The 23,412-nt window shown below is 46.2% G+C and overlaps 2 protein-coding genes across 2 annotated transcripts; both read right to left on the bottom strand.

Moving 5' to 3' along the window:
• Nucleotides 1-1,250: 1,250 nt before the first annotated feature.
• Nucleotides 1,251-8,489, bottom strand: TIMMDC1 (translocase of inner mitochondrial membrane domain containing 1). The gene is made up of 7 exons (XM_042037866.1): nt 8,363-8,489; nt 8,067-8,232; nt 6,662-6,750; nt 4,514-4,581; nt 3,562-3,640; nt 2,443-2,553; nt 1,251-2,053 (listed from the first exon to the last, which is right to left on the bottom strand). The coding sequence occupies exons 1-7, from the start codon at nt 8,455-8,457 to the stop codon at nt 1,954-1,956; spliced, it is 708 nt and encodes a 235-aa protein (XP_041893800.1). The 5' UTR covers nt 8,458-8,489; the 3' UTR covers nt 1,251-1,953.
• A 658-nt stretch (nt 8,490-9,147) lies between these two features.
• POGLUT1 (protein O-glucosyltransferase 1) lies at nt 9,148-23,304 on the bottom strand (the record flags this gene model as incomplete). The annotated part of the gene is made up of 11 exons (XM_042037893.1): nt 9,148-10,951; nt 11,575-11,631; nt 12,139-12,306; nt 14,129-14,187; nt 14,980-15,079; nt 16,062-16,121; nt 17,669-17,790; nt 20,444-20,579; nt 20,996-21,139; nt 22,942-23,032; nt 23,229-23,304. Coding segments are annotated over 11 exons (1,170 nt in total), but the record flags the coding sequence as incomplete, so codon positions are not given.
• Between the last annotated feature and the right edge of the window lie 108 nt (nt 23,305-23,412).

Below are 23,412 nucleotides of genomic sequence, written 5' to 3'. Positions count from 1 at the left end.
TAAAAGATAAACTCTGAACCAATTCTTCCCTTCCCATTTGGGAGTCTAAGAAATAAGGAAGTGCAGGGAACCAAATTCAGCAGGGAACTGAGAAACAAATGGCTGCTAATCTTGAGTGTAGCTGGAAGTCTCTGCTTCCCCTGGCTAACCAGCAGCGCAAGAACATGTAGCAGCCCTCCCTTACACAGAGAGAAAATCCACACAACTGCTACACCTTGGCTCTGCCTTCCCTCCCACGGAATAACATCCCTGCAACAATGGCCAGGCGTGGGAAAATTAGTATTCTTTAGGCATCACATCAAATACCACCAAATAGGAATAGAGACAGAGCAATGACACAGCTAAATGTCATCAGAGCTGCTGTACAGATAAGAGTGTGGGATATTGGGTGGGGATGTAATAGCAAAGAGAAAGAAGATAAAAAAGAAGAAGATAAGACATCGCTGTGTAAGCACAATGGCAAAAATGTGACTTAGAAAGGCCTATTTTCTTTTTTTGGGGGGGAAAAGGACACCGTTACTGTCACCAACACATGCAGAGCTTAAAACAGGAAAAGGGAAAGATATATCCATACCTCTGCTTATTCAGAGCCCTCACTTACACATAGAAAAGGAAAATCAGAGCTGGTTGATGACAACCCTGAAACACACGTATTTCTTCAATGGAAAAATGAGCTACACTGGGGTGTTTAAATAATTAAATGCTCATTTCAAGAGTCAGAAAACACAACACCTTCTTGGAAGCAAACTGTGCCAAAAATCTGCTTTGGGTGGGTGGAATACGCTCCGTGGGATCGACTGTTCATATTTCAATCAACACTAATTATCTGGAAAAGAATTCAACCAGAACAGATTCTTTTCTTACGAGAAGAACACCCGAAAATCCTGCCTGGATGTAATTCCTTTTAGTAGGAGAAAAATTTCCAACAAAGAAAGGGAACAGGAATTCTGACCTCCTGCTTTGGGGCAACAGTGATGGGCCACGTCACCCTTCTGAGTACAGACCATTTTACAGTAACTCCAGCACTACCCAGAGGTAACAGCTCTGACTTAAAAGCTCATCTCTGGAACAAAATAATAGAGCTGGCACTTTCCTGGCTCTAGCTTTGTTACTGCCTGGGTAGAGGAATGTCTGGTGGGATCTTAGAGCTCTTCTCATGGAATATCACTCAAGGATGCTTCTCTAGTACCAACACTGTACTAGCACAAGATACCAGCTGTACTGACATAAAGAGCTTATGGACACAGTCACCACTGCTAGATGGCTTTATTGGGCGTCTTAAACCACACTTCCCCCAGAGGTTATCCCCTAATTTCCAACTTTCAAATGGAATTAGAGGCTTTTTTATTGTTAAAACTGTCCACAGTGCCAAGTCTTCCACCATCACCACCAGAAGCAAGTCAGACCTCTGTTGAGGGACCCAAACCATGCCTTTTTCAGGGTGTGTCTATATAATTCCCAGCTCCTCCACCCCTCCTCCACACTGACTGCAAAATACCCCAAGGAACCAAATAAGAAGCCACTGTCAGCAAGTTCTTCAGGCACTGTCTGAAGAGCTGCTTTCACCAGGGCATAATTAACTTTTGGAATCAGGGCACCTTTAGCACACAATTCATAGGCTCCTTTACCTTGAGCATTTCTACATCGCTGGTGGTTTGGACATTTTCAGCAGTGAAATGAGTTCTAGATGAGGCTCTGGAGCCCTCACTCCCTGCCAAACCTAGATGACACTTCCTGTAAAGTCTGTATTTCCACCTTCTCAGGTGGAACAGGTTTGGCCATTCCAAGCTCTTTGTGCAGTGATATCCATCCCTGAACAATGTTTTCAGCAAAACACTTTTTCACAGGATACAACTGCGTTCACAGACGACTTCCATGATCCCTTCAGGGAAGGCTTTTACAAGCAGGATCAAAATGCTTTGTAGCTTCTTACAACAGAGATCTGGGAAAGACTCAGTAGCTCTTCAGTTCTCTTGCTCTCTCCATCTCTGGTCTTCCCTGGGCATTGTTTTCTGTTTGGCCTAAGACTTCAGTCACACTGAGCCTGGATTGCCTACAGAGAGAAGAGAGAGTGCAAAGCAATTTTATGCCTGTATCCTCCTGACAGAGACATGACTGCAGAATCCTGGCTCTTGAAAATTTCTTCTAGGACTAGTAGGTTTCAGTAATTCACATGACCAGTGTTATGGCCTTTCTTCCCCCAAGCCTCCAGCTATCCTCCTTCTTTCCTCTCTTTAATGCGGACGGAAAGAAGGCAGCAACAAAGGGAAGACTGGGAAGACTAAATGGGCAGTTCTCAAACTGGTATGTGAACAACACCAACAACCAAGAGAAGAACGGAGGTTTGGAAAGCCTACGGTGCCGTGGTTTCTTTAAATGTTTGAACACACAGACCCAGACACCCTCTAGTCCACTACTGGAAGGGGCAGAGCTGTTCCTCACCACTCTGCCAGCCTCTGTTCGTACAGCTCCCTGCGCTCACGACTCCTCTTCTCCTGCAAGGTCTCGCCAGCCAAGCCATACATTGCCATTAGGAGGCCTCCTGCAGGGATCCTGGGGGAGGAAGCAGAGAAGTCGTCAGTCACCAAGGGGACACACAACAGCAATAACTTACTGGCATCAGCAAAAGGAGCGTGCAGGGGCCAGATGTCACATTAGGGGGGCATCACGTTCCTCAACACCCACATCACACCACAGACTAAGGTATTCCTGTTCTACTGTCACAGCCTCTCTTCAGCTGTGACTCACTGGAGCCCCTGTGATAACATATTTTGAATTTACTCATTGACAGGCACACAAAGGACTAAGGGGTGGAAGGATTTATGGTGCCCAGTGAAGACCCCATAGAACACCTAACCCATAATTCAGACAGTGACATCCCTGCTTAGCTCCCATCCAGCTCCTGAAGTACTTGTGTTTTCACTGGTAAAGCTCCCTAGGCTGCTTCCAAACATGCCCACAGTTGACACCATCCTGATGGTGCCAAGCAACACAAATAAAGCTATTCTCTTGTTCAGGTAGGATCCCTATATTCACTTGGGAGGATATTTACAGGTCAGCACTTTGAGAAGAAATCCCAGCCCTGCTTGAAAAGTCAGATTTCTCCTAAGCTAGAGGTTATCATCCTGAAGGACAGGACCTCAGAGAGAGAACTATGGGTTCCTCCATACCCCTGGGAGGTTTAGGAGATTCATGACTGCAAGACACACACAAAGACATGTGTCACCTTACAGCCCAGCCATGCAGCTACTCCCTCAGTGTTTCCTAATGGCTGCTGCTCCACATTTCAGCTTTGGTGGAGCCTATGTTGTCTCCTCTAGTATGCAAACAGCAGCAAATAAGATGCCCTACTGAGAACACTGAGGTTTCACTACTGAGAGAGCAGCAAAACACATCAAGAAACAAAGAAGAAAAATAAAGCAGTTTAAAAGTTGGAAGAAAAGTGATCATTATGAGATCCCAAGAGAGATACAGAAAATCTGTCAAGACAAGAGAGGAAGGGGAGCTCCTGTAGCCCCACCTATGATTCCAGGCTTGGTGTGTGCAGCAGTCACAACTCACCCAAACGCCGTTCCGAACACGATGCCACCTGCCAGGCCCTGCAGGCCCAAGTGCATTCTGAAAAGGGATCCAGTGAAGGCTAAAAAAAGAACAAACCCACTGAAACCAGAAACAGGCCCCCACAGCCACCTCACACTGACATACGGAGTTGCTTTGCTGCATTTATCTTCTCCATGAGCTGGTATCTGCTTTTAAGAGAGCAGAAACCAAGTGCCATGGCCAGTGGGATGGAACCTCACCACACAGTCACTATGGTCTCTGCACTGAAACATTGCACAAAGTTCCTTCTGCTTCAGAAAAACTGCCGAAGTTTTTCTCGTAGCTAACAAGTATCTATGAAAATAAAACCAAGCTCTCTCTGGGCTGCAGCATGATCTCCCCCCCCCCCTTTTTTCTGTTCAACAACAGCTAATAATAGTAGCTGCCATGTAAGGCAGAAAGGATCAGTAAAAACTGTATCCAACTGTAAGGGCAATAAAGCCTGTAAAACTGAACAAACAGATCACTTACTCAGGGCCCTGTTGCCAAAAGTGGGCATGCAAAACTTAGCATGAAAAGGGCAGCCTATAAACAGTGTGCTGAATTGTTACCAAGAGTGGAAATAAAAAATGCTTTCCTTGTTAAATAGGTGCTTAGGAGAGCAGGTTATGCACCAAGTGTTGCCTTTACCCCACACAAGCATTTATTTTTACACCCAAAATACTCCAGCAAGTATCTTGAAGATGAACTGATAACCACAAAACTCCCCAATGGTTTCAGCAGCGCATCAGTATCTCTGTTACAAATAAAGGCATGCAGCAGGCAAACAACAGAGCAAAGCCAATGGAACAAGAAGCAAAACCCAAGAGCACAGAAGCTGCTCCAGCCCAAGGGATGTGGATACCTGCTTAGGCTTTTCTGCTACAACCCTTGCTTACAAAGAGAAAAGCACACAAGGTTACAGCACTCTTACCTCCTGCTGCAGCAAAATTACTGATGGTGGTTTTATCGCGGTACACTGACAGGCCTGTGCTCACCACGCTGCAAAGGTAAGGCAGAGAAGTCAGCAGTTGCACATGGAGAAAGAGAGGTAGCAAAACAGAGCCTGAAATAAAGCTGGATTTCATTAAGCCAGCCCTCAGGTTGCCTCTAACTGCCTGGCTGCCCATCTGTTCAGAGCACACACGTGCCAGCCATGACTTCTGTGACTTTACTGCAGGCAGCTACACAGACAAAGGCCAGGGAATATCAGAGTTCCTGAACTGGATCTGGGATATTCTTTCTATTTCTTTTTTTTAATCCAAGGGGTTTTTTGCCATCATTTAAAATCATAGAATCAGAATGGTTTAGGTTGAAAGTGATGTTAATGATCACCCAGTTCCAAGCTCCCACTGTGGGCAGGGGCACCTTCCACTGGACCAGGTTGCTCAGAGCTCCATTCAGCCTGGCCTTGAACACATCCAGGGATAGGGCATCCACAACTTCTCTGAACTACCTGTTCTAGTGCCTAGGAACATGTAACACAGTCAAGGATAAAAGAATTTGAGCAATGAAAAGGTCCTGTCAGTCAGTCAGTCCTGATATAGGACCTTTATCCCAGAAGCTGATCCATATGTCAGTAAAATCTTACACGGTCCCCACCACAACACCTAAGTCACACTCATGACCTACAGAGTCACCTACTCTTGTGGCATCAGATTTCCCTCTGGTTAGGTAAACCAGCTCCTCCAAAAGCATCAGCTAAGCCCCAGAACACTCTCTGTTCTCAGTTCAGCAGCCACATCCTCCCCAGCACTTCAGGGAGCCAACAGCAATCATCCTCTCCTTCCTAACACAGATAAACCAAAACAATTTGGGGTCTAATTGTGAAACTTAGAAGTTTTCACAACTGCAGGATGAAACTTTCAACTTGGGCTTTACAGAAACAATGCTGAGCAGCAAGTATCTTCATTCAGAACCTTTTCCAAAGGGCTGGTGAAAAAGGGGCTGATCTGACTGCAGGGGAGACACCTGGTGGAAGATGACGAGGTTACATGTCAAATCCAAAGAAATCTAGGAAAACCCAAAGAAATCAAAAGCTCCAGGAGAGAAAGCAAACAGCACGCTAACTAAGCCTAAAAACATACCAAACTAAAAACATACCATACCTAAAAAAATACCAAACTAAAAGGTGCCAAAGAAATTGAGAGAGAGCAAGGAAGAAACTCAGAAAGAAACAAAAAAAATAGGGAGACAGAAATACAAAATAATGCCAGTCAATACTGTGGGATCTTAAAAGCAGAAGGAGAATTTAAACAGAACATACCTGCAGAGAGAGTCAATGCAGGTTTAGGACAACACAAAAATTTACTAGTTTGAACAACAGGGAAGGAGATATTTCTAGTGTAAAAGGGCTTAGCTCAGAAGACCACGCTTAGTTTGATGTTCTATTGCCCTGAAACACCCAAGGAAGAAAACCAGGGAAGCAGAACACTATCTCTGCATTGGTTCTGTGTGTGTAGGAAAAATCTGAAGGCCTACAGAGGTCCATAGAACTGGTGGGTCTGATATGCAGCAACTGCTCAAGAACAAGACAGTCCCTTGCAAGTGTCTGAGGACAAGAACAAAGAATTGTGAGCAACACCAGTGTATATAAACTAGGAGTAGTGACAATTGTGAATAGCACCAGCATATACAAACTAGCAGTAATGAGACATAGAAGAAAGGACAAGTATCAGTGTGGGTTAGAAAGCACTTCCAGGAACTGCCAACACTGTAACACTCCCTCAGAGAAAAATGCACAAAAAGAGATGAAGCAAAAGCAGAAAGAAGCTGTCAAGAAAGGGAAGAACAGTATTCAAGTCAGTGACAGAAGGGATTAGATGTACGAACAGGGCTTTTCCATGTTTAGGGCTTGTGTTGGTTCATTAGCAGATGTGAATTCTGGGGCAATTCTAAAAAGTTAAACCCTCTTCATGCTCATGCCTGATCAACCAGACCCATGTTAAGGCAACACCGGGAGCCTCAATCAATCACCAGAGCTGTGGGCACTGCTGGCACGGAAAGCTCTCGGCCACTGGTGCTGAAGGACAAGCACAAGCACAAGGCAGCTCTGCTCCCACTGCCATGGGGAAACACTCACTTGAATATCGTGGTGAAAGCCGTGACCCTCCAGCTCCAGCGCCAGCCGTAGCGGATGAAACTCCGGAGACCAGCACGGTGTGCAGATTGCTGAGGGGACAGAGAGGAGGTGTCACAGGTCACAGCCCCTCCTCCTGCCAGCACCACCGGCCCACTGCCAGCCAGGCCACGGGACTGATGTCCCTTGGGACTGATACCCCAGCTCTGAGGGATCAACTCAGACACCTTCAGAGGAAAAGCTGCTCCCAGCCACCAATAGGAAAACTAAGAATCAGTTCCAGTTTGGAATGTCAACTGGTCTTTCTAATCCTGCTGCTGAAAGACATCTGGGTGGACTGGGAGGGCTCTTCGAGGACAGTACAGGAAAGCAACAGAGGAGAAGGGGGAAAAACTAGAAATTACTTCATTATTATTAGTTTGTAAGTATTAATAAATAATAACCATCAATAAATAATAATAAGTAAATAATAACCATCTACAGTAAATGTTAAGATACCATCAAGCTCTGCAGTTTAACACTGGCACTTAAAAGTTTGAAAAGAAGAGGGTCTTTAAAATACGTGATAAACAGAAGCTTCACAAAAATTAAAAATGTTGCAGTTAATACTATGAAAGTAAATAATTTTTCTCTTCCAATGCTTGTGCTGTAGGTGCTTAGCCTGGGTTCAGATATACCAGAGAGTCACCAGAATGAAGCCAGGCAGTGGTAATTTGCGGATCACTACATCAGGGGCCAAATCTAATTGTAAGTGATGCAAAATTTACATCGGGCAGATTTTTGAAGGGGTCTTCTTCCTCATAATCCAGGTAACCAACCCTTTAATTGAATAGCAAACACCTAGAAGTTCAAATACATCTATAAAGTGTCACAAATGTTCTTTGTTGCGCTGTTGTTCTAAAAGAATTTTAAATGGTCTTAAAATGAGTCACATTAATAAGACAAGAGTACAATCCCAGTTTGATACTATGAAGTCTCCTGTCAGCACACTAAAATTTAAAAGCAGAAAGCCTTTTCGAGACATATTAATCAGCCCTTTAACAGAAAGGTAAACTTTGTTACCAACTTTCTCTGTAACGAAGGACGCTTTTTTCAAGCTAACCGCGTGCAATTTGGGTAACGGGGAACAGCTCACTGCCGCAGCAGCAGCTCACCGGGCAGGCTGCACGCATTTACACACTCCCAGCAAACTTTTTGCCACAAAGTACCAGAATCAGGCAAACACACGCGTCCTACAAACACGAGGCCACCCGGCCTCCTGCGGACGCCGGTGTCACCCCAAACCGCGGCTCCAAGGGCAACTTCCACAGCCGGCGCTTTCCCAAGGCCGAGGCCTCCCGGGGACGCTGCGGGCCCCGCGGGCGGGCGCTGCCCAGCGCTCCCCCCGTGCATCCCCCGGGGCCCGTACCACGGCATCGGCGCGGTTCTGGAAGAGCTCGCCGTGGCTGCTCTCGATGAAGGCCTTGCGGGCCCTGACGAAGGCGGGCAGCCCCCCGTACACCCAGCCCACCACGCCCGCCGCGAACGCCGACTTGGCGATGTTCACCGTCTCCTCTGGGTAGTGCTGCTGCTCGCTGCAAGGGAAGGGCAGCGATGGGCGCGGGGTCGGCCGGAGGAGGCACCGGCGGGACCGCCGCGACCCAGCCCCCCTGCCCGGCCCATCCCGTCCCATCCCATCCCACCCGGACCCGGTCCGGCGCTCACTCGAGCCGCCAGAGCTCGCTGAGCCGCTCCCAGCCGGTCTGCGGCAGCGGCGCGGGGCGGCCAAACCCGGCCTGAGCGCCGGAGGGCTCCGCCATGGCCGAGCCGGCGGCGGCGCTGGGCGGGCGGCAGCGCCCCCTGCGCCCCGGCGGGGCACGGCACGCAGCGGCTCGGCTCGGAATCGTTCGGAATCGCTCGGCTCGGCTCGGCTCGGAATCGCTCGGAATCGCTCGGAATCGCTCGGCTCGTGTGAGACTGAACTCTTACTGATTAATGACTCCAAACATTTCCCCATTTGTGCAGAGCCAGGTTCGCACCGCCCGAGGAAGGAGCTGAGTTTTGGGGGCTGTGATGCCCGGTTTGCACAAGACAGAGGGGTCCAGCCCCCGGGCTTTGAGGCGAGATGGTGCCTCTGATGGTGCTCATTGCCCTCCCTGGGGGAAGGTCTGCTGGGGCATTGCTGGCTCGACTGCGCTGACACAGATGCAGCCGTCGTGTATTAAAAGGCGTCATAAAACATCAAAGACCGCCGAAGCGCCCCCAGACTCATTTGTGAGGCCTTTCACCAAAGGACTGAAAGCTCCCCACCAGGGGAGGTGCCTGGGAGTTCCCATGGGACTTGGTGGCTCCCGGGAGTCTTCCCCCACTTCTGACAGAGCATCACGTCGGCCAAGGGCCACCTGAGCTGCGACAATCAAGTCTCATCGCATGATCTATGGGTAGAACAGCAGGGGCTCTGCAGACCTTTTCTTGCTCTTCTGATGAAGCAACAATGCACCCAGCAAAACTTCATTTTTGTTTGTTTTATTCCAAAAAAGCACTTCATTACAAATGGTTTAAAAATATCATACAGAGCTGTTCAGTTTCTTGGGAGTGCTGTCTCTCTGTTGACTCAAAATAGAAAACCAGAAAACCCTTTCCATTCTGGCACAGTTTCCCTGGGAAACCAGGCTCTATAAATGCCCCGTTCTGTTTCCTCTGCCGGGTGGGATAACCCCAGCACTGGTCCCAAAACCAACACACTGTCCCACTAAACACATGTCCAGGCCTCTGTGAGGGCACACGTGCACTTAATGTTATTGTTCCATGCAATTTTCTTCTTCCCTGATGCACACTGACTGCAGACAGGCCTGAGAGCTGTTGCTATCATCCTCTTCCATTATCATGTGCTGCTCCCTCAGCCTTGAGGCTCTCCTGGGAGGCTCCAGTGTCCCTCCTGCCACCCCACATTCTCCTGATCACCTGTCTGGGTGCCAGAGAAGATGCTGCTCCCTCCTGGCCTCTCACCTCAAGGGCCACAGAGCATTTCAGGAATTGCAGTCCTTCTGGGCTGAGAGGCTGTGGTGGGCATAAACACAGAGAGCACAAGCAGCCTGTGACCACCTCAAAATGGGTAATGTGAGCAGTAGCTACTACTGTGTGACTGAAGACGTTCCCTCAACCAGGCTGAAGGAGATGAGAGAAGAAGTGGCACAGCTGTGGGGAAGAAAAATGAGTACTGAAGTGAGCAGATGTATTACCAGTCCCAAAAAAACCTCTAACTAAAAAAACCCAAAATAATCCTGGCAAGATTACAGAAGGGGATCAGAGCAGACTCTGCACTTTTGGAAAAAAGGAGTGCTGAATCTACCTCTGCCAATACTTTCTGTGGGTTCCTAAGGATCCAGGATGTCTGGCCAGGCAGCTGGTGAGAGATAATTAACAGGGGCTCAGTTGTGCAGGGCTGTGCAGGCACCCAGCTCATCTGTTGGAGGATGAACCACCTCTGTCTCAGTTGCCAAGCACACCACTGATGATGGTCACATCACCACCACCTGCTGCTCCCCTGTGAGGTAGGTAAGGTAACTCTGTAAGGATCATTTATCCTTTCAATGGCATGTCAAAGCCTTACCATCAACCTCTAAAACCCAACATAAACATAAACTCTAAGCTATCCAAAAAGGTTACCCCCAAATCCCAGTAACTGCTTCTGTCAGAGAACACCTAATATCCCAAGTGCTATCACCCAGCTGAGAAAACATTTGCCAAACAAAGGGGCATTTATCTGCCAGCTGAGTGCAGCTCACAGTCTGCACACCTTGCCATGACTTTTGGTAAAAAGTCCAGCAAAATGAACAGCAAGGTTTCTTATTGACTGAATGGGATTTAGGATCATTCTGAGACAGGTAGTAACTAAGGCCTAAATGCTAACACCCCTCCTCTAGGTGTGACTGACCACCCCATTAAATAGCCATAATCCAACATGCTACTTAACATTCTTGTGGTGACAGTAAAACCAAGCACCACTGCCTGGAAGCAATGTCCAAGACAGTCTACTGCTGTTCTCTGTAGCTCTAGAGCATAAGATAAGTCTGAGAGAGCAAGAAATAAGTTAATACTGATCTTCAGATGTCCACAGAGATCAGTTTGAGCTGAAGAGAAAAACAGAGAAGTCTCTACAGTTCTGTTTTCAGCCGTTCAGAAGCGATCTCACTGTAGCTCTTCCTCCTTTTCACTTTGTAAGTCAACGTTTGGGAATATTCAGACAGCAGGTGCTCCCAGTAGCAGGAGACGTCCTCCATCTCCAAGTGCTCAGTGATGAACTGACGTCCCCTAGAGACACACAAGGCACAGTCAGGACTGTTTTCCAGTTCCTACAAGAGTCATTAGTTTTGGTTTGGATGTGTATCAACTTTCACTCTTCCTTGTTTCAAATGAGAAACAACACACGCTGCTCTGTACCGTCTATTTTAATTTTACAATTTTCATTCATGCTCACAGCTCTGACAGTTGCAGTGCTTGTGCTGTCCTCGAGATGGTATTTGCTATCTGGGATAATAAATATCAGATTTCACTTATCACATACAGCTAGAGCAGCACTGATGCATGCTGCTTCAGAAGCCAGCCCCTGCCAGCGTGGATAGATAATGTTCACAGTGCAGACACAGCTCCCAGGAGCCAGCTCGCCTCATACTGGGACGAAAGCTCCCAACCTCTGCCAGCTTTCCGTGGGGCTCCTGACACGGGTCACATGTGAACCAAAGAGCTATGCACAGAATCCTGTTCTCTGCTTCCCCCTGCTTGTTATGAGTGCTCCAGCCCTCCTGCTGTTATTGCAGAAGATCAGTTATACTGCACCCTACTTATACTAGGTCGTCTTTGTTGGGCAACTCCTTCAAAAGCAGTGTAAGAAAATGTTTTGGAAGAAGACTGCCTAATAGCCAGGAAGAACATACCTCTTTGCAATTTCTTGTGCTATGGCATCATTCTCCTTTACAAACTGCAAGAGCTCCCTAAAATGAAGACACAAAAAAAAAAAAAGGCTATGAAACAACTGGCTCAGTGGAGAACATCATCCCTTAGCTAAATTGTTGGGGAGGGTGAGGTTAAGAGTCTACAACTCAGTGAAGGTGGTGCTCACCTCAGAGCACAGAAGAAACTTCTCTTCTTGATTGTTTCACATCAGTTCTGGACAACATGCAGAAATCTGGGTGCTAACACATTTTTGGCCCACTGAAAAGTTCTTCTTCCCCCTTATCTCTGCTGCCCACTTGCAAATTTCAGTGTCTAGTGCCTGCTGATTTCTGAGAGTGACAGACCTACACACTCCAGTGAAACTGTACTCCCCAAGTAATATGAGCAAAGGATTCTTTGGGGGCAGTGATGAAGAGGGAAGACCATGAGTCTTTGCTTGATGCCTCAGAGAGGAGGCACTTCATGGCCTAACACAAACCATCCCACCTTCCCAAAGGCTTTCCCATGGTATGGAATGCTCCATGGAGGGGCCTCAGGCCTCACACCTGACATCAGAGAGGTCTGACCGCACCGGGATGTAGTGGACCCAAGGCTTCAGCTGGGGGTAGAAGAACTCCAACCACTCTTCTCCGACATGAAAGACGAGTGAGCCGCACAAGAAAAGGTGTTTCAAGCGGAAACTGGCTGCCACTCCCCGGAAATTAAACAGGTACCTTTAAAAGGATCAGCAAAGAGAGGGACCTCATTACACATTTTGTGTGAGGAAATGTGCTGTGCTGGTCTCCAGGCAGCAGTGAACCTTCCCTGACAGGCAGCAGCTGGGGGCCTCCCTCACACTGAGCAGCACACCAGTTGCTAAAACAGAGGAAACGCATTTATTTGAAGCTGCTCACGGGAAAGGTGAGCTGAAGTTATGGATGTGCTAGGTGAGTTTCTGCTGTCTGTCAAAACTCAGTGAGAAAATCAAGGTGTGAGGCTTTACCTGTGATAAAGGCACCTGCCTATGACAAACTGAAGGAGGCCTGATGGACAACTGCCAACAAGGCATGGAAGGTCACAACATGGATCCCGTGACCATACAGGATCACCCAGAGACTCTGTCAACCACAAGGAAATTTTTCCCAATTCTCTCTTGCCTTGCAGTGAAGCTTTTCTGTTCATTGTTGTGCTTTGCCACATCTATCTCAGGTTATTTTTTCCTCTAGGATTCTGCTTTAATCTGAATGTAATTGTTCCATTTTAACTTGGGAATGCAACCCTAGGAGGTTAAATGGGCCGGCACACAACAGATGAACTCTGCAGATAACAAAGAATCCACAATTTTGTTTTCAGTATTTTCTGCCAAGTTAGTAAAGTGGGCTTGACTGTGGCAAGGGGGTATTTTTCTTAGCAAACTGTATCTCAGAGAGATGTTTGTTTGCTTACTTGTTTTCTTTTTCAAACCCACATTTCTCCTATTATATGGAAAGTTGTTTTTCCTACAGGTAAACCTCCCCAGTACATATAACTGATCTTTGAAGTCAAACATTTTGGGCTGGGGGAAGAGAGTTGTTCCTTTAATGAAGCTATTTTGGGTGAGATGAAGCTTATATATTGTATATATTTTGGGCAAGACGGGAATTACAGCTAAACTTAGCTCAGCAGTAAATGACAAGGAGTAAATCTGAAATTACTTTGCATCCATTGTATTACCTAGGAGCTCAAGGCAGGGACAAGGAGCTCATTGTATGAGGAACTCAACAAATACATGTAGAGATGTAACAAGAACATGGTCTGGAAGCAAAGAAATGCCTCTGTCCAATTCCAGACACAGCTCCCACCATCCACGACCCCAGCCAAGCCAGCCTGCTATAACACCTATGCTGAAGGGAGCAGACAAAAGTTCATGTTGACCCTACCACCCTGGGCTACAACAAAAGTGTGGGAGGGGATGTCAGCCTACACCATATGATGGGCTGGGGAGCATCAGAGTTGGGCAGTGCATGAGTAACAGAAGGGAGAAATCTGGGCTACAGTCTAGTGAAATACAAAATGAGACAAGTCAATCACATTTGCACAAAAACACAGATTCAGCCAAATGACTGAGCTCTTATATCAGCAGATTCTGGCTGGCAGAATCACAACTAGCAGAAGAAAAAGCAAAACATCTGACACACAAGTGCATACACACTAAGAGTTTATATTGTACACAGAAACCTGTGAGAGTATTACACCAAAAAACCCTCACTAAAGTAGTTAAAGAATAAAAACCTTTGTAAATCAAAACCACATTCCCCCAAACAACATAAAAAGTGTGAATTAGTACTATGTCTGCTGAATCAGATTTCAGGTTCTCTCTTTTACTACATACACCCAGTGGCAGCACTTGTCATGCTAAGCTCCCAAGTTTTCAACTGTCTTATATCTGCCCACAAGCTTTCACATCTACTTGGAGCTGGTTGTTGAATTAGACCTTAAAATAAAATGAGACCCTACACCATGCAAGGAAAGAATAACCCACAGCCCTTGCACAGCTTTACTAATCAAAACTCTTACTTGTATTTGCAGTGATCAACCAGTGGAATTTCCTTTGCAGGAGGCTTTCCTAAGGTGTCCTTAAAACAAAGATAATTAAAAAAAAAAACAACAACAACAACATAAACTTCAAATTGTGATTTGTTTTCCTTCTTAGTTAGAAACAAAGGTGATGTGTCAAAACCTTCCATTCCCACTTCTGAGAAAACCTTCTCTGGTGGGCTGTTAGAAGGATTATAAAGAATTCCCAGCCCTTCAAACAAGAAAAAAAGCTCAGTAAATTACACACTGCCTGTAAGTGAATGCCAGCACAAACACATTAAATGATAATGTTTTGTTGGCAGCTACAGAGTGGAAAACAGCTTGGGACAATGGACTGTGTGAAGCCAAGTGTAACCAGATTAGCCAAGACTGTCTGGAGAGAGCTGGACTGTAGACTAAGCAAGAAACTAAAAAGTTATCAGCAACAGTTATCAGAAAGTTATCCACAATAGGATCAAGAAATAGAGAAAACAGAAAAAGGTTTAAAGACTGACAACACCACAGAGGCAGCTCAGAGATAGAAGGGGAAGGGTTGGCCAATTTTGTTGTTGTGGGAGAGGAGAAGATTGGCAGAGGTTCATTTTCTTATGTGTTCTGCTTTCCTTGAACAAAAAGCGTAGAAGGAAGAAGAGTGTTTGGCCTGCCAGGCTCTAGAGACTCCCTCCTTTCATCTGTCAGAGAGGTGCGGCCATCAAGGGAACTACAAACCTCCCCCACTCTAAAGGATCACCCACAACTCTCCAACAAGCTATTTCTCACTCATCAAAGCCATCTTGCAATGCCACCCTTTCTGGCCTTCACACTCAGAAGACAGACAAACACCCACACACCTTTTCAGACTTCCAAGCCTGGTTTTTAGTGTACTCAGCGTCAACAAGTTCTGGGTTTTCTCGGGACAGCAGGATGAGGGGATCTCTCTCAGGGCTTGTTCTGAAAAAGAAATGCTATCACTAATTGCCAATCCACATGACTCAACACAGCTAACAGACTACACAACTCAAGGCACTGCTTCTTTCTGAGGCTGGCCTCCCTCTGTGTCCCCAAAACATTATGAAGTGTGTCCCACAGTGTATTTCTGTCCAAGGGTATATTAACAGAAGAGTATGAGTTATGGCTACCAAAATTATTTGACTTACTATATATTTAACAGTATTATTTAAACAATTCCCAGGACAAATCCTGCTTCCTTCAGGCTTTATCCTGATGGGTGCCAAATGCTTTAACTCTCTCCTTATTCACAGGGAGTTAAGAGCTGCTCAGCATCTTCAGCAGTGATCCCTCTGACAGGACTTTAAAACAAGGTTATGACATCCCTGAGACACTTTCCTCATCACTTCCGGAGCCTACCCGGTAAGCCATCAAATCCTTCTCTATTGGGGAAAGGGAAGAAACAAAGTATGGGGTTTAACATTGTTTCAAACTGTCACTGGAGAGAGGTCAAAAATAACCTTCTCTTATCCCCCACCACTCAGGTAACTTAAGGCCAGAACACTTTTCATTCAGCGTGGAGCATTTGCACAGCCCATAAAGCATTCACATTGTCAGGAAGCATGAACAGCAATATTAAATCTTTAAATTTGTATCAAGCCCCTGCGGTTCCCTTCACAGAACAAAACAAGCGGGTTCCTGAGGTGACAGTTTTAGTCATTAAGAAATAATGTGGCAAATCCATCACAACTTCTGTTTCCAATATTAGGTGATTATAATAAACTAGTTGCAAATGGCAACTCTTATGGAGAATAACTAATGGTGCAATGCTGTACAACATGTCTCACTTTCCTTACTTTTGGAAAACACACTCTGAGTTACACTTAATTAGGGATTAGGTCTTAGAGACATGGAAATTTCTACATACAGAGAGCTGCCACAGCCTATGTTGGTAGAATCTTCTGTTGCAGGAAAATATGCTCACCTGGACCCTCGGAAATATCCTTTAGAGATTTTTTTCTTCCATGGCCATTTTTCTGCAGATCTGAAAATATTTTTTATACATGGCAATAAATGATTTAATATAACCATGAAGCGGCACTCTCATCAGCTTTCACAGCATGATGTCTCTTTCCATTCTTCATTTTTTATGGAAATCACTTTCTTCATTATAGCAGAAAAAACCTCTCAGCCAAGTGCAAAGAAACAGGTTTTCCTGTGAGTGTTGTGTTTAAGGCAACACGATATAGGCTACTTTCCAGAACACCTTTCACTCAAAACAATGTATGACACACACAACCCCCCACCAAACCTTGAAGGGTATGAAAAGTTTACCTAAGATTTGAATCCACTGTTTGCACTGTGGCTTTATTTTGCTGTACTTCACTGAATATGGATAGTGAAAAACCACTGGAGAGTTTCTAATCAGTCATTTCCCACTACAAAACAAAACTACCAATCAAGAAACAAAAAACCCACCTAGAGTTTTGCACTTAAAACACAGGAGTTCATTGTTTTTCATAATCACTTTCATTTTAAACCTAATCAAGTCCTTCAAAATAGCTGTTCACCTGGGTTTTTTTCTGTCAGTGCAGTCACCTGCCTCACCACCTCTCAGGGGAACTCTGCCATACTTTTCTACTGCACCTGGTGGAACATGCAGGTCCTGACCCCCAAGCTGCTCTATCTATGCAGGTCAAGCTTTGCATCTCCTTTTAACCCAGTGACACAAGTGAAAACACAAGGATGAGTAACTGCTTTGGACCTCGGTTACACTACAACACATTAAGCTTTAGCTAAGAATAGTCACGTAGATCTTCAGATTTTGAAAAGGGAAAGAGTCAACCTTGCATTCTGATGTCAAGTCAGTTACATAGAAGTGGTTTTTGCTATTTTGTTTCTATGTTCACTCACTGTTGCATACTTGGTTTGTCACTCTCCATGGGAAGCAGCCCCTTACTCTGCTAATAAGTCAAAAGATCCTGCCAAAAGGAAGACTCCCAGCCAGAAACATCTTCTGTCTTAGCCCAGTAGTGACTCTTGATTCTTAGGAATAATTCCAGGTTTTCTTATTGCACAACGACACTCAAGTAAAAGCAGATCTAAAGAAGGCTTTCCTTTAGCCTTCCAGAAGCTTATACAAACATCCTGGATCATCCCTGCACTGAAAAAACCACAGCTCCTAGAGAAGTAGTTGAAAAGAAAGAAAAATATTTCTGTATGTCAGGGGAGATTTCTGCAGGCAAAAGATAACTGCTACTTTATTGACAAACCTGCTCTCCCCAAACCCGATAGTAATCTGGCCCTGACAGCATGAAGAAGGATGTGCATAGTTTGTCCTCTGCATTCCTTACTAAAGGGTTGCAAACAGAGGAGCTAATTATAACTTCCAGTTACATCATCCAAGGTTTCCATGGAGAATTCCCATACAGCAGTTAAGCTGTAGGTAGTTAATGTGAGGCAGCAGGACAGATCACAGGCCAACAGACCTATGGTCCTAGACATCAACACCGGCCCAGTGCTGCCCAGTGCAAGATGGATCTTTGTCTTCCATGAAACCTCCCCCCACACATAACCATTTCCAAAACATACCTTCTGAGGTCCTCTCTCATGAGGTCCCAGCGCCCTAAACCTGTTGGGTAAATCGGCCAAACAGCTGGTCCTCCTTCCCAAAATGTCCAGGCAGGATACATGATATCATTGTATTCAGATGTCTTGAGAAAAAGGAGAGTAATGCAAGAATGAGAGTAATATCTACTTTGGTGTACTGATTGAGCCCACCAGTAACAAGCATGCCTCCTGGGAGCTCTGCTGGCTTTCTCCATTACGCTTCCGTAAGAGGCCACAAGAGCTTTGCAGTCACCATTTGCTGGGGTTACAGAACCACAGAATCACAGAATTAATAGGGTTGGAAGGGACCTCTGGAGGTCATCCAGTCCAACCCCCCTGCCAAGGCAGGGTCACCTAGAGCAGGTGACGCAGAAACATGTCCAGGTGGGTTTGGAATGTCTCCTGAGAGGGAGACTCCACAGCCTCCCTGGGCAGGGTTCACATGAAGACAGCTTGATACTGAAATGCTTCAATGATTTTTAAAAGGCCTTGTCTTGCTTTGTGATGACACAGGACTTTCATGTAGAAAATAGCAAAAGAAATCCATGATGCAGCTGATTAGTAAAGAGCAAAAGACCTGAGCTCAACTCACCTTTCTATAGGCTTGTGCCTATGTGTAGCTACAAATGTTTTCTTCTGATGAGAAGTCAAGAGGCATTATTACCTCCTCAGAGATAGAGGCACTTAGAGACACTTTGACATTAAGGTTTCCAACACCTCAGTTCACTCCAGCCTTCCTAGAGATCACTTAACAATTCACTGTAATAAATATCCAGGTCATGTAAGAATTCCAGTTCCTCACTCCTGTTCGGTTGCTTAAATCCCCACATACTATCAGAGGGAAGACCAGCACTTAAGGAAGACTAAACCCTTCCATAAAACCAGACTATAGGCAACTTTCTTGCACTAGTAATAAACTTCCTACACAATTATCCATCTATCTGCCACCTGGAGATACTGCAGAGTCCAAGGCCACCAAAGTAGTCAGGAGGTTAGTGCACATGACTTATGAACAGGGGCTGAGGAATGGGTTTGTCCATGCAGGGGAAGAAGAGGCTTAGGGGAATGTAAATGCCATCTCCTACTGCCTACTAGGAGAGTTCAGGTGGAGGCACACTCTTTTCTGAAGTGCAGAGCCAGACTGAGTGGCGATAGGCTTTGATTACAAGAAGAGAAATTCCAGTTAGATAGTGGGAAATATGTTTTCATTCTGACAGAGGTCAAATTCTGTCTGTGGACACGCTGTCCTCGAGGATGCTCAGACCTGGGCAGGATGCAGCCCAGAGCTGGTCCTGCTCTGAGCAAGGTGCTGGACTGGGTGACCTTCTGAGGTCCCTTCCAACTTGAGTGAGTGTCTGCTTCTTTATCTGCTCCTTCTCAGTCCTGCTACAAACAGGCACTGGTAACAAACCACATCAGCTCCACCACTGCCCCACGGTCACCTTCTGAGATGCAGAATAGGACAATCATTCAATTCCTTATGCTTTCAGCCTTAGAAAGCCCATGGGACCAGAACCCTGAAGTTTTCCTGACACTGGCTGGTGAAATGTGAGCTGTGCCTGCACCACTGGGTTTCAATTAAGAGAGGGTTGAGGTTACAGTTCAGATACTGGACAACAGTGAGTGTAGAGCTCCGTTTCTTGTGGGGTCTTGCAGGGCACCCAGGAGCAGAATGATGAACACAGATGCAAAGATTAAACTCCTGCAACCTGCTTTGGAAAATCTTGGATTCTGCTGGCTAGAGTTAAGGTTGTGCAATGGTCAAGGGGAAAGACAGCTGTCTTTACTGTCTGGCTTTACTACTGCATCGAGCAGCAAACATGGTTATTGGCTGTACTGAAAATCTAGAGAGAATTTTAGGATCTCCAGGGAGCAGGCAATAGTTATGGATCATATTATGGTTCAGATTGCATGAGCTGAAGACCTACGTTCAGAGTAAGATGCTGCAAGTCAGCAGAAACAGCTGGGTTTGAACTAGAAAGACCAAATAAGGTTTTGCTTCTCTTTGCATCTTACTGTCTGCTGGACTTCAACCAAGGGCAGAATCACGGTTAGGCTGTGAAAGTGGAGGATTTGGGCAAAGCAAGATTAGCCAAAGCTTGAGGTGTTAGAATAATTTGCTGGAAAGGATGAGACACTATGCTACAGTCAGGTTTAAGAGTCTGAGAGGTAGGAAAACATGAAGGAGGGTTCTTGAGTCTGGGAACAGAGAAACAAAGAGCAATGGTCTCCATGCATGCATGTGCCTCTGTGTGTGTGTGCACATTTGCAGGTGGAAAATGGAATCCAAGGGAAAAGGGTTCATAGAAGATGACAATATTATAGAAAAGAAAGTCAGAAACACTCATCTGTGGTACCACAAAAACAGGACTAAAATATTCACATTAAATGAGATTACTGTATGACAACGGACATGATCAAAAATCCTTAATATTACTGATAAACTACGGCTACAATTTTACCAGAGGTATTGCAGCAAATGACAGCAAGGCTGGCACATATCCCATCCAGCTGTGCATCATTCCACTGCGGCAGAGGTACACTTTTTGACCTGGAAGAGGAGCTAATAGAGGGAAAAGCTGCTCTATCTAATCGATCTGCAAGTCTGTCTGCCAGAAAACTGGAAGCGAAAGGAAACAAAGGGCAAAAAGGAGCAAGCAATTTTGATGCACAGAAAACCTTCCTCAAAAATACGTTCCCAAGAGAAAGAGGGACATGCACATCTTGGAAATGCTCAGCTTTTTAAGGTGTGTGTACCTTACTGAAGGAGAAGACTGGGATAATGGGTTTCATCCACTTGGGAACCTGGGGGTAGTCTCGCACATTGATCACCATTTCCATGTCAGGGAGGCGGTAGATGATCCCCAGAATGAAGTGCTCAACCCCACTGCATCTGTGGAGAAATGACACGTGCCAAAAGAGCTATAATAAGGCATCGGAACCCTGCAGTCTCTTGCAGGCCTTTCTCTGCACAGAGGCAGAAGAGATGGTGAGCCTAAGCCATACCATGATGCAAACTGGGAGCAGCCTCCAAGTCCCACTGCAGTATGGACACCAATGAAGCAACACAGGCTATTAATCTGGCCTGATCTGAGCTTTCTCTGGGATCCCACAACCAACGGACCCTTTGTACACTGAAGTGCAACAGTGACACTTTCCTACTGATACATTTAAGCCTAATAGTTTACTTTCTAGGCCCCTGCTCTGATTCAGACCTCTGAAATACCATTGGACAATGAATTCCAGCTTGGTAGCGTTGGAAGTACTCTTCTATCCCAGCTAGGGAGAGGAGATCTGCACAGCTCTTACCTTGCAGGGAACATGCAGTCCTGCTCACGGTACAGTTTGTTTTTAATTATTTGGTAGTGTGTCCCAAGCTTCCGGCTCACCACATCTGACATTGTCTCCTTGGAAATGCCACCTCGGAAAGGAGCCAGGTCCTGCTTCCAGACACTGAAACAAAACCATCAGCCATTATTATGTACCACAGGGAGGATACTGTGCATTAAATTATTGCAGTGTGCAGAGCAGGCTTCTAGCTAAACAAGCTCCATGTAGCTTCCAGGAGCTCTGCTGGGAGACTTTAAGTCACTTGGAAGTTCCTCAGAGACTTGTAGGTCCAACCTTCACACTTTTACCTACATGCTGTTTGCCTGAACACAAAGCCCAGCACAGGACAACTCCAGTTACTCTCCCACAAAGTATCTGACATACCCTGGCATGTTTTGGTAAAAGCCTTCAGCTCACTTCAGCCTTTTGCTCTGGCCCTCCACGAATGATGGGGCACACCAGGACTAAACTCCTCATACAATGTCATGCTATGTAGACATCAAAAAAGAAGGTAACAGTCTGGTTGCATGAAATACCATCACACAGCAACACTGGGTGAGTGACAGCTGGCCCAGGAGGACAGGCCTATGCAGCACATGTCCTGTGACTTCTGCACATCACAATGAGCTCCAGGAACACAGTACGGAAACACAAACCCAATAAATTTAAGACCACACAGCATGAGGATGCAATTTATATAAATTTAGTGTAAAGGTCCTCTGATCTAACTGCTTGGGAGCATGTAATAAACACTGTCTGATTGTAACAGTCAAGGAAACATCCTTTGCTTTTAGGTAGACATTGCATCAATGCTTCAGTTTAAGAAAACATTGTCAGGGTGATCCCACTGTGCGGGTGGTCAAACACTGGTACAGGTTGCCCAGATGGGCTGTGGAGTTTCTTTGACATATTAATGTTGAGATATTCAAAACCTGACTGGACGCAGTCCTGGCAACCCTATTTGAGCAGAGGGATTGGACTTGATGATTTCGAGAGGTCCCCTCCAACCTCCAGAATTCTGCTATTTCCTAATCGGGTAGAGAGCAGTAAAACTATGTCAGGAATTGCCATCGTGTGGATGATCTGACCACAACAGCATGAGCAGTCTGGCAGGGATGCAAACGGGATGAGCTTGAGAACAGGATGAGAGTTGCAGTGCCATGGCACATCCACAGCCATCCTAACTTCATGTTACTACTGACTATCATGTCCAGTGTATCATTGGAGGTCGTAACCACTTGGGAAGGTGTTTTGCCCAAAGGCGGGCAGGATCTGGTGGGGTGTATGTTTAAATATTAGGATATGTGTTTAGGCTGTATCTGGACTGGAATTTAGGAAAAAGACTGGAAGGCTCAGCTAAAAGAGACTTTCCCTCATCAATATTTCAAGAGCAATGAAGATCAAAAGCTCCAAACAGAGTATACAAATAGTTGCTCAATATAACTCATCGGATTTTAGAAGCCAATATAGCACTCAAAACCAAAAATGAGTGAGCACATCCGATAATTTTAAATAGGAGGCTTAAAGTTGGGCATCTGTGTTTCTGCATCCGAAATCCTAATCCTAAAAACAGAAGAATATGGTAACTCCTAAATTCCTTTTCCTCCTTTAAACAAAAATACTGCTTAAAGGTATCAACCCCCACCCCTCAATCCTACTGAGTGAGAAGGCAGAAGTGGGTTGTTTAGCCAAATGTCACCAGCTATGTGTATGATTTATTGCGTGGTCATATTTGAAATGCCAACACACTGTATGTTCAGTTGCAAAGGGTAACAAGGCGTGTGACCAGCGGTGTCCGATAGCTGCAGATGTGACACTTTTGGGCCCAAATATTCCCTAGCTAATTCCCAGTCCACCAGCGCTGCCGAAAGTATTCCCTCCTATGTCCGGAGACCGGCGCAGTCGAAAGGAAACCAGTCTCTCACCTTTGGTGGCAGCTGCAATTTTCCTTTACACACGGCTCATAGGCTTCCACAGCTTTCTTAATTTGGCCAGTTATCGCTTTCCACTTGGCATCTAAAACACACAGGAAGGAAAAGCCCAAGGATTCGATCCATCCGCCAGCAGGACAAGCGGCGGGGTGGCGAGGCGGGGAACGGGCAGCGGGTCGGGCGTGCCTTCCAGCCCGGGATCCGCCACGGGGTGCTGGCGGAGGCGCCCGCCCGGCCCCCCGGCCCCGTTCCGCGCTCCCGGCCGCCGTCCCGCCGCTCACCTGCCGCCAGGGCGGGCTCCGGCCGGCACAGGGCGGCCGCCACGGCGGAGCGGGGGGGGGTGGCGGTGTGGGCGGTTGCGGCCGCACCCCGTGGCGGATCCCGGGCTGGAAGGCACGCCCGACCCGCTTTTTTTTTTCCGCCTCGCCACCCCGCCGCTTGTCCTGCTGGCGGATGGATCGAATC

This window comes from Corvus kubaryi, unplaced genomic scaffold, assembly GCF_017639235.1.
Source record: "Corvus kubaryi isolate FWS band 111438036 unplaced genomic scaffold, C.kubaryi_AGA036_p1.0 37391, whole genome shotgun sequence".
NCBI lineage: Eukaryota > Metazoa > Chordata > Aves > Passeriformes > Corvidae > Corvus > Corvus kubaryi.
This window is presented reverse-complemented; position numbering and strand designations above follow the sequence as displayed.

Coding starts and splice junctions, on each gene's coding strand:
- TIMMDC1 (XM_042037866.1), bottom strand. CDS start 8,457: ATGGCGGAGCCCTCCGGCGCTCAGGCCGGGTTTGGCCGCCCCGCGCCG. Junction 4,582..6,661: donor GCTTTCACCACGATATTCAA/GTGAGTGTTTCC, acceptor TTACCTTTGCAG/CGTGGTGAGCACAGGCCTGT. Junction 2,554..3,561: donor GTGTTCGGAACGGCGTTTGG/GTGAGTTGTGAC, acceptor TTCCTCCCCCAG/GATCCCTGCAGGAGGCCTCC.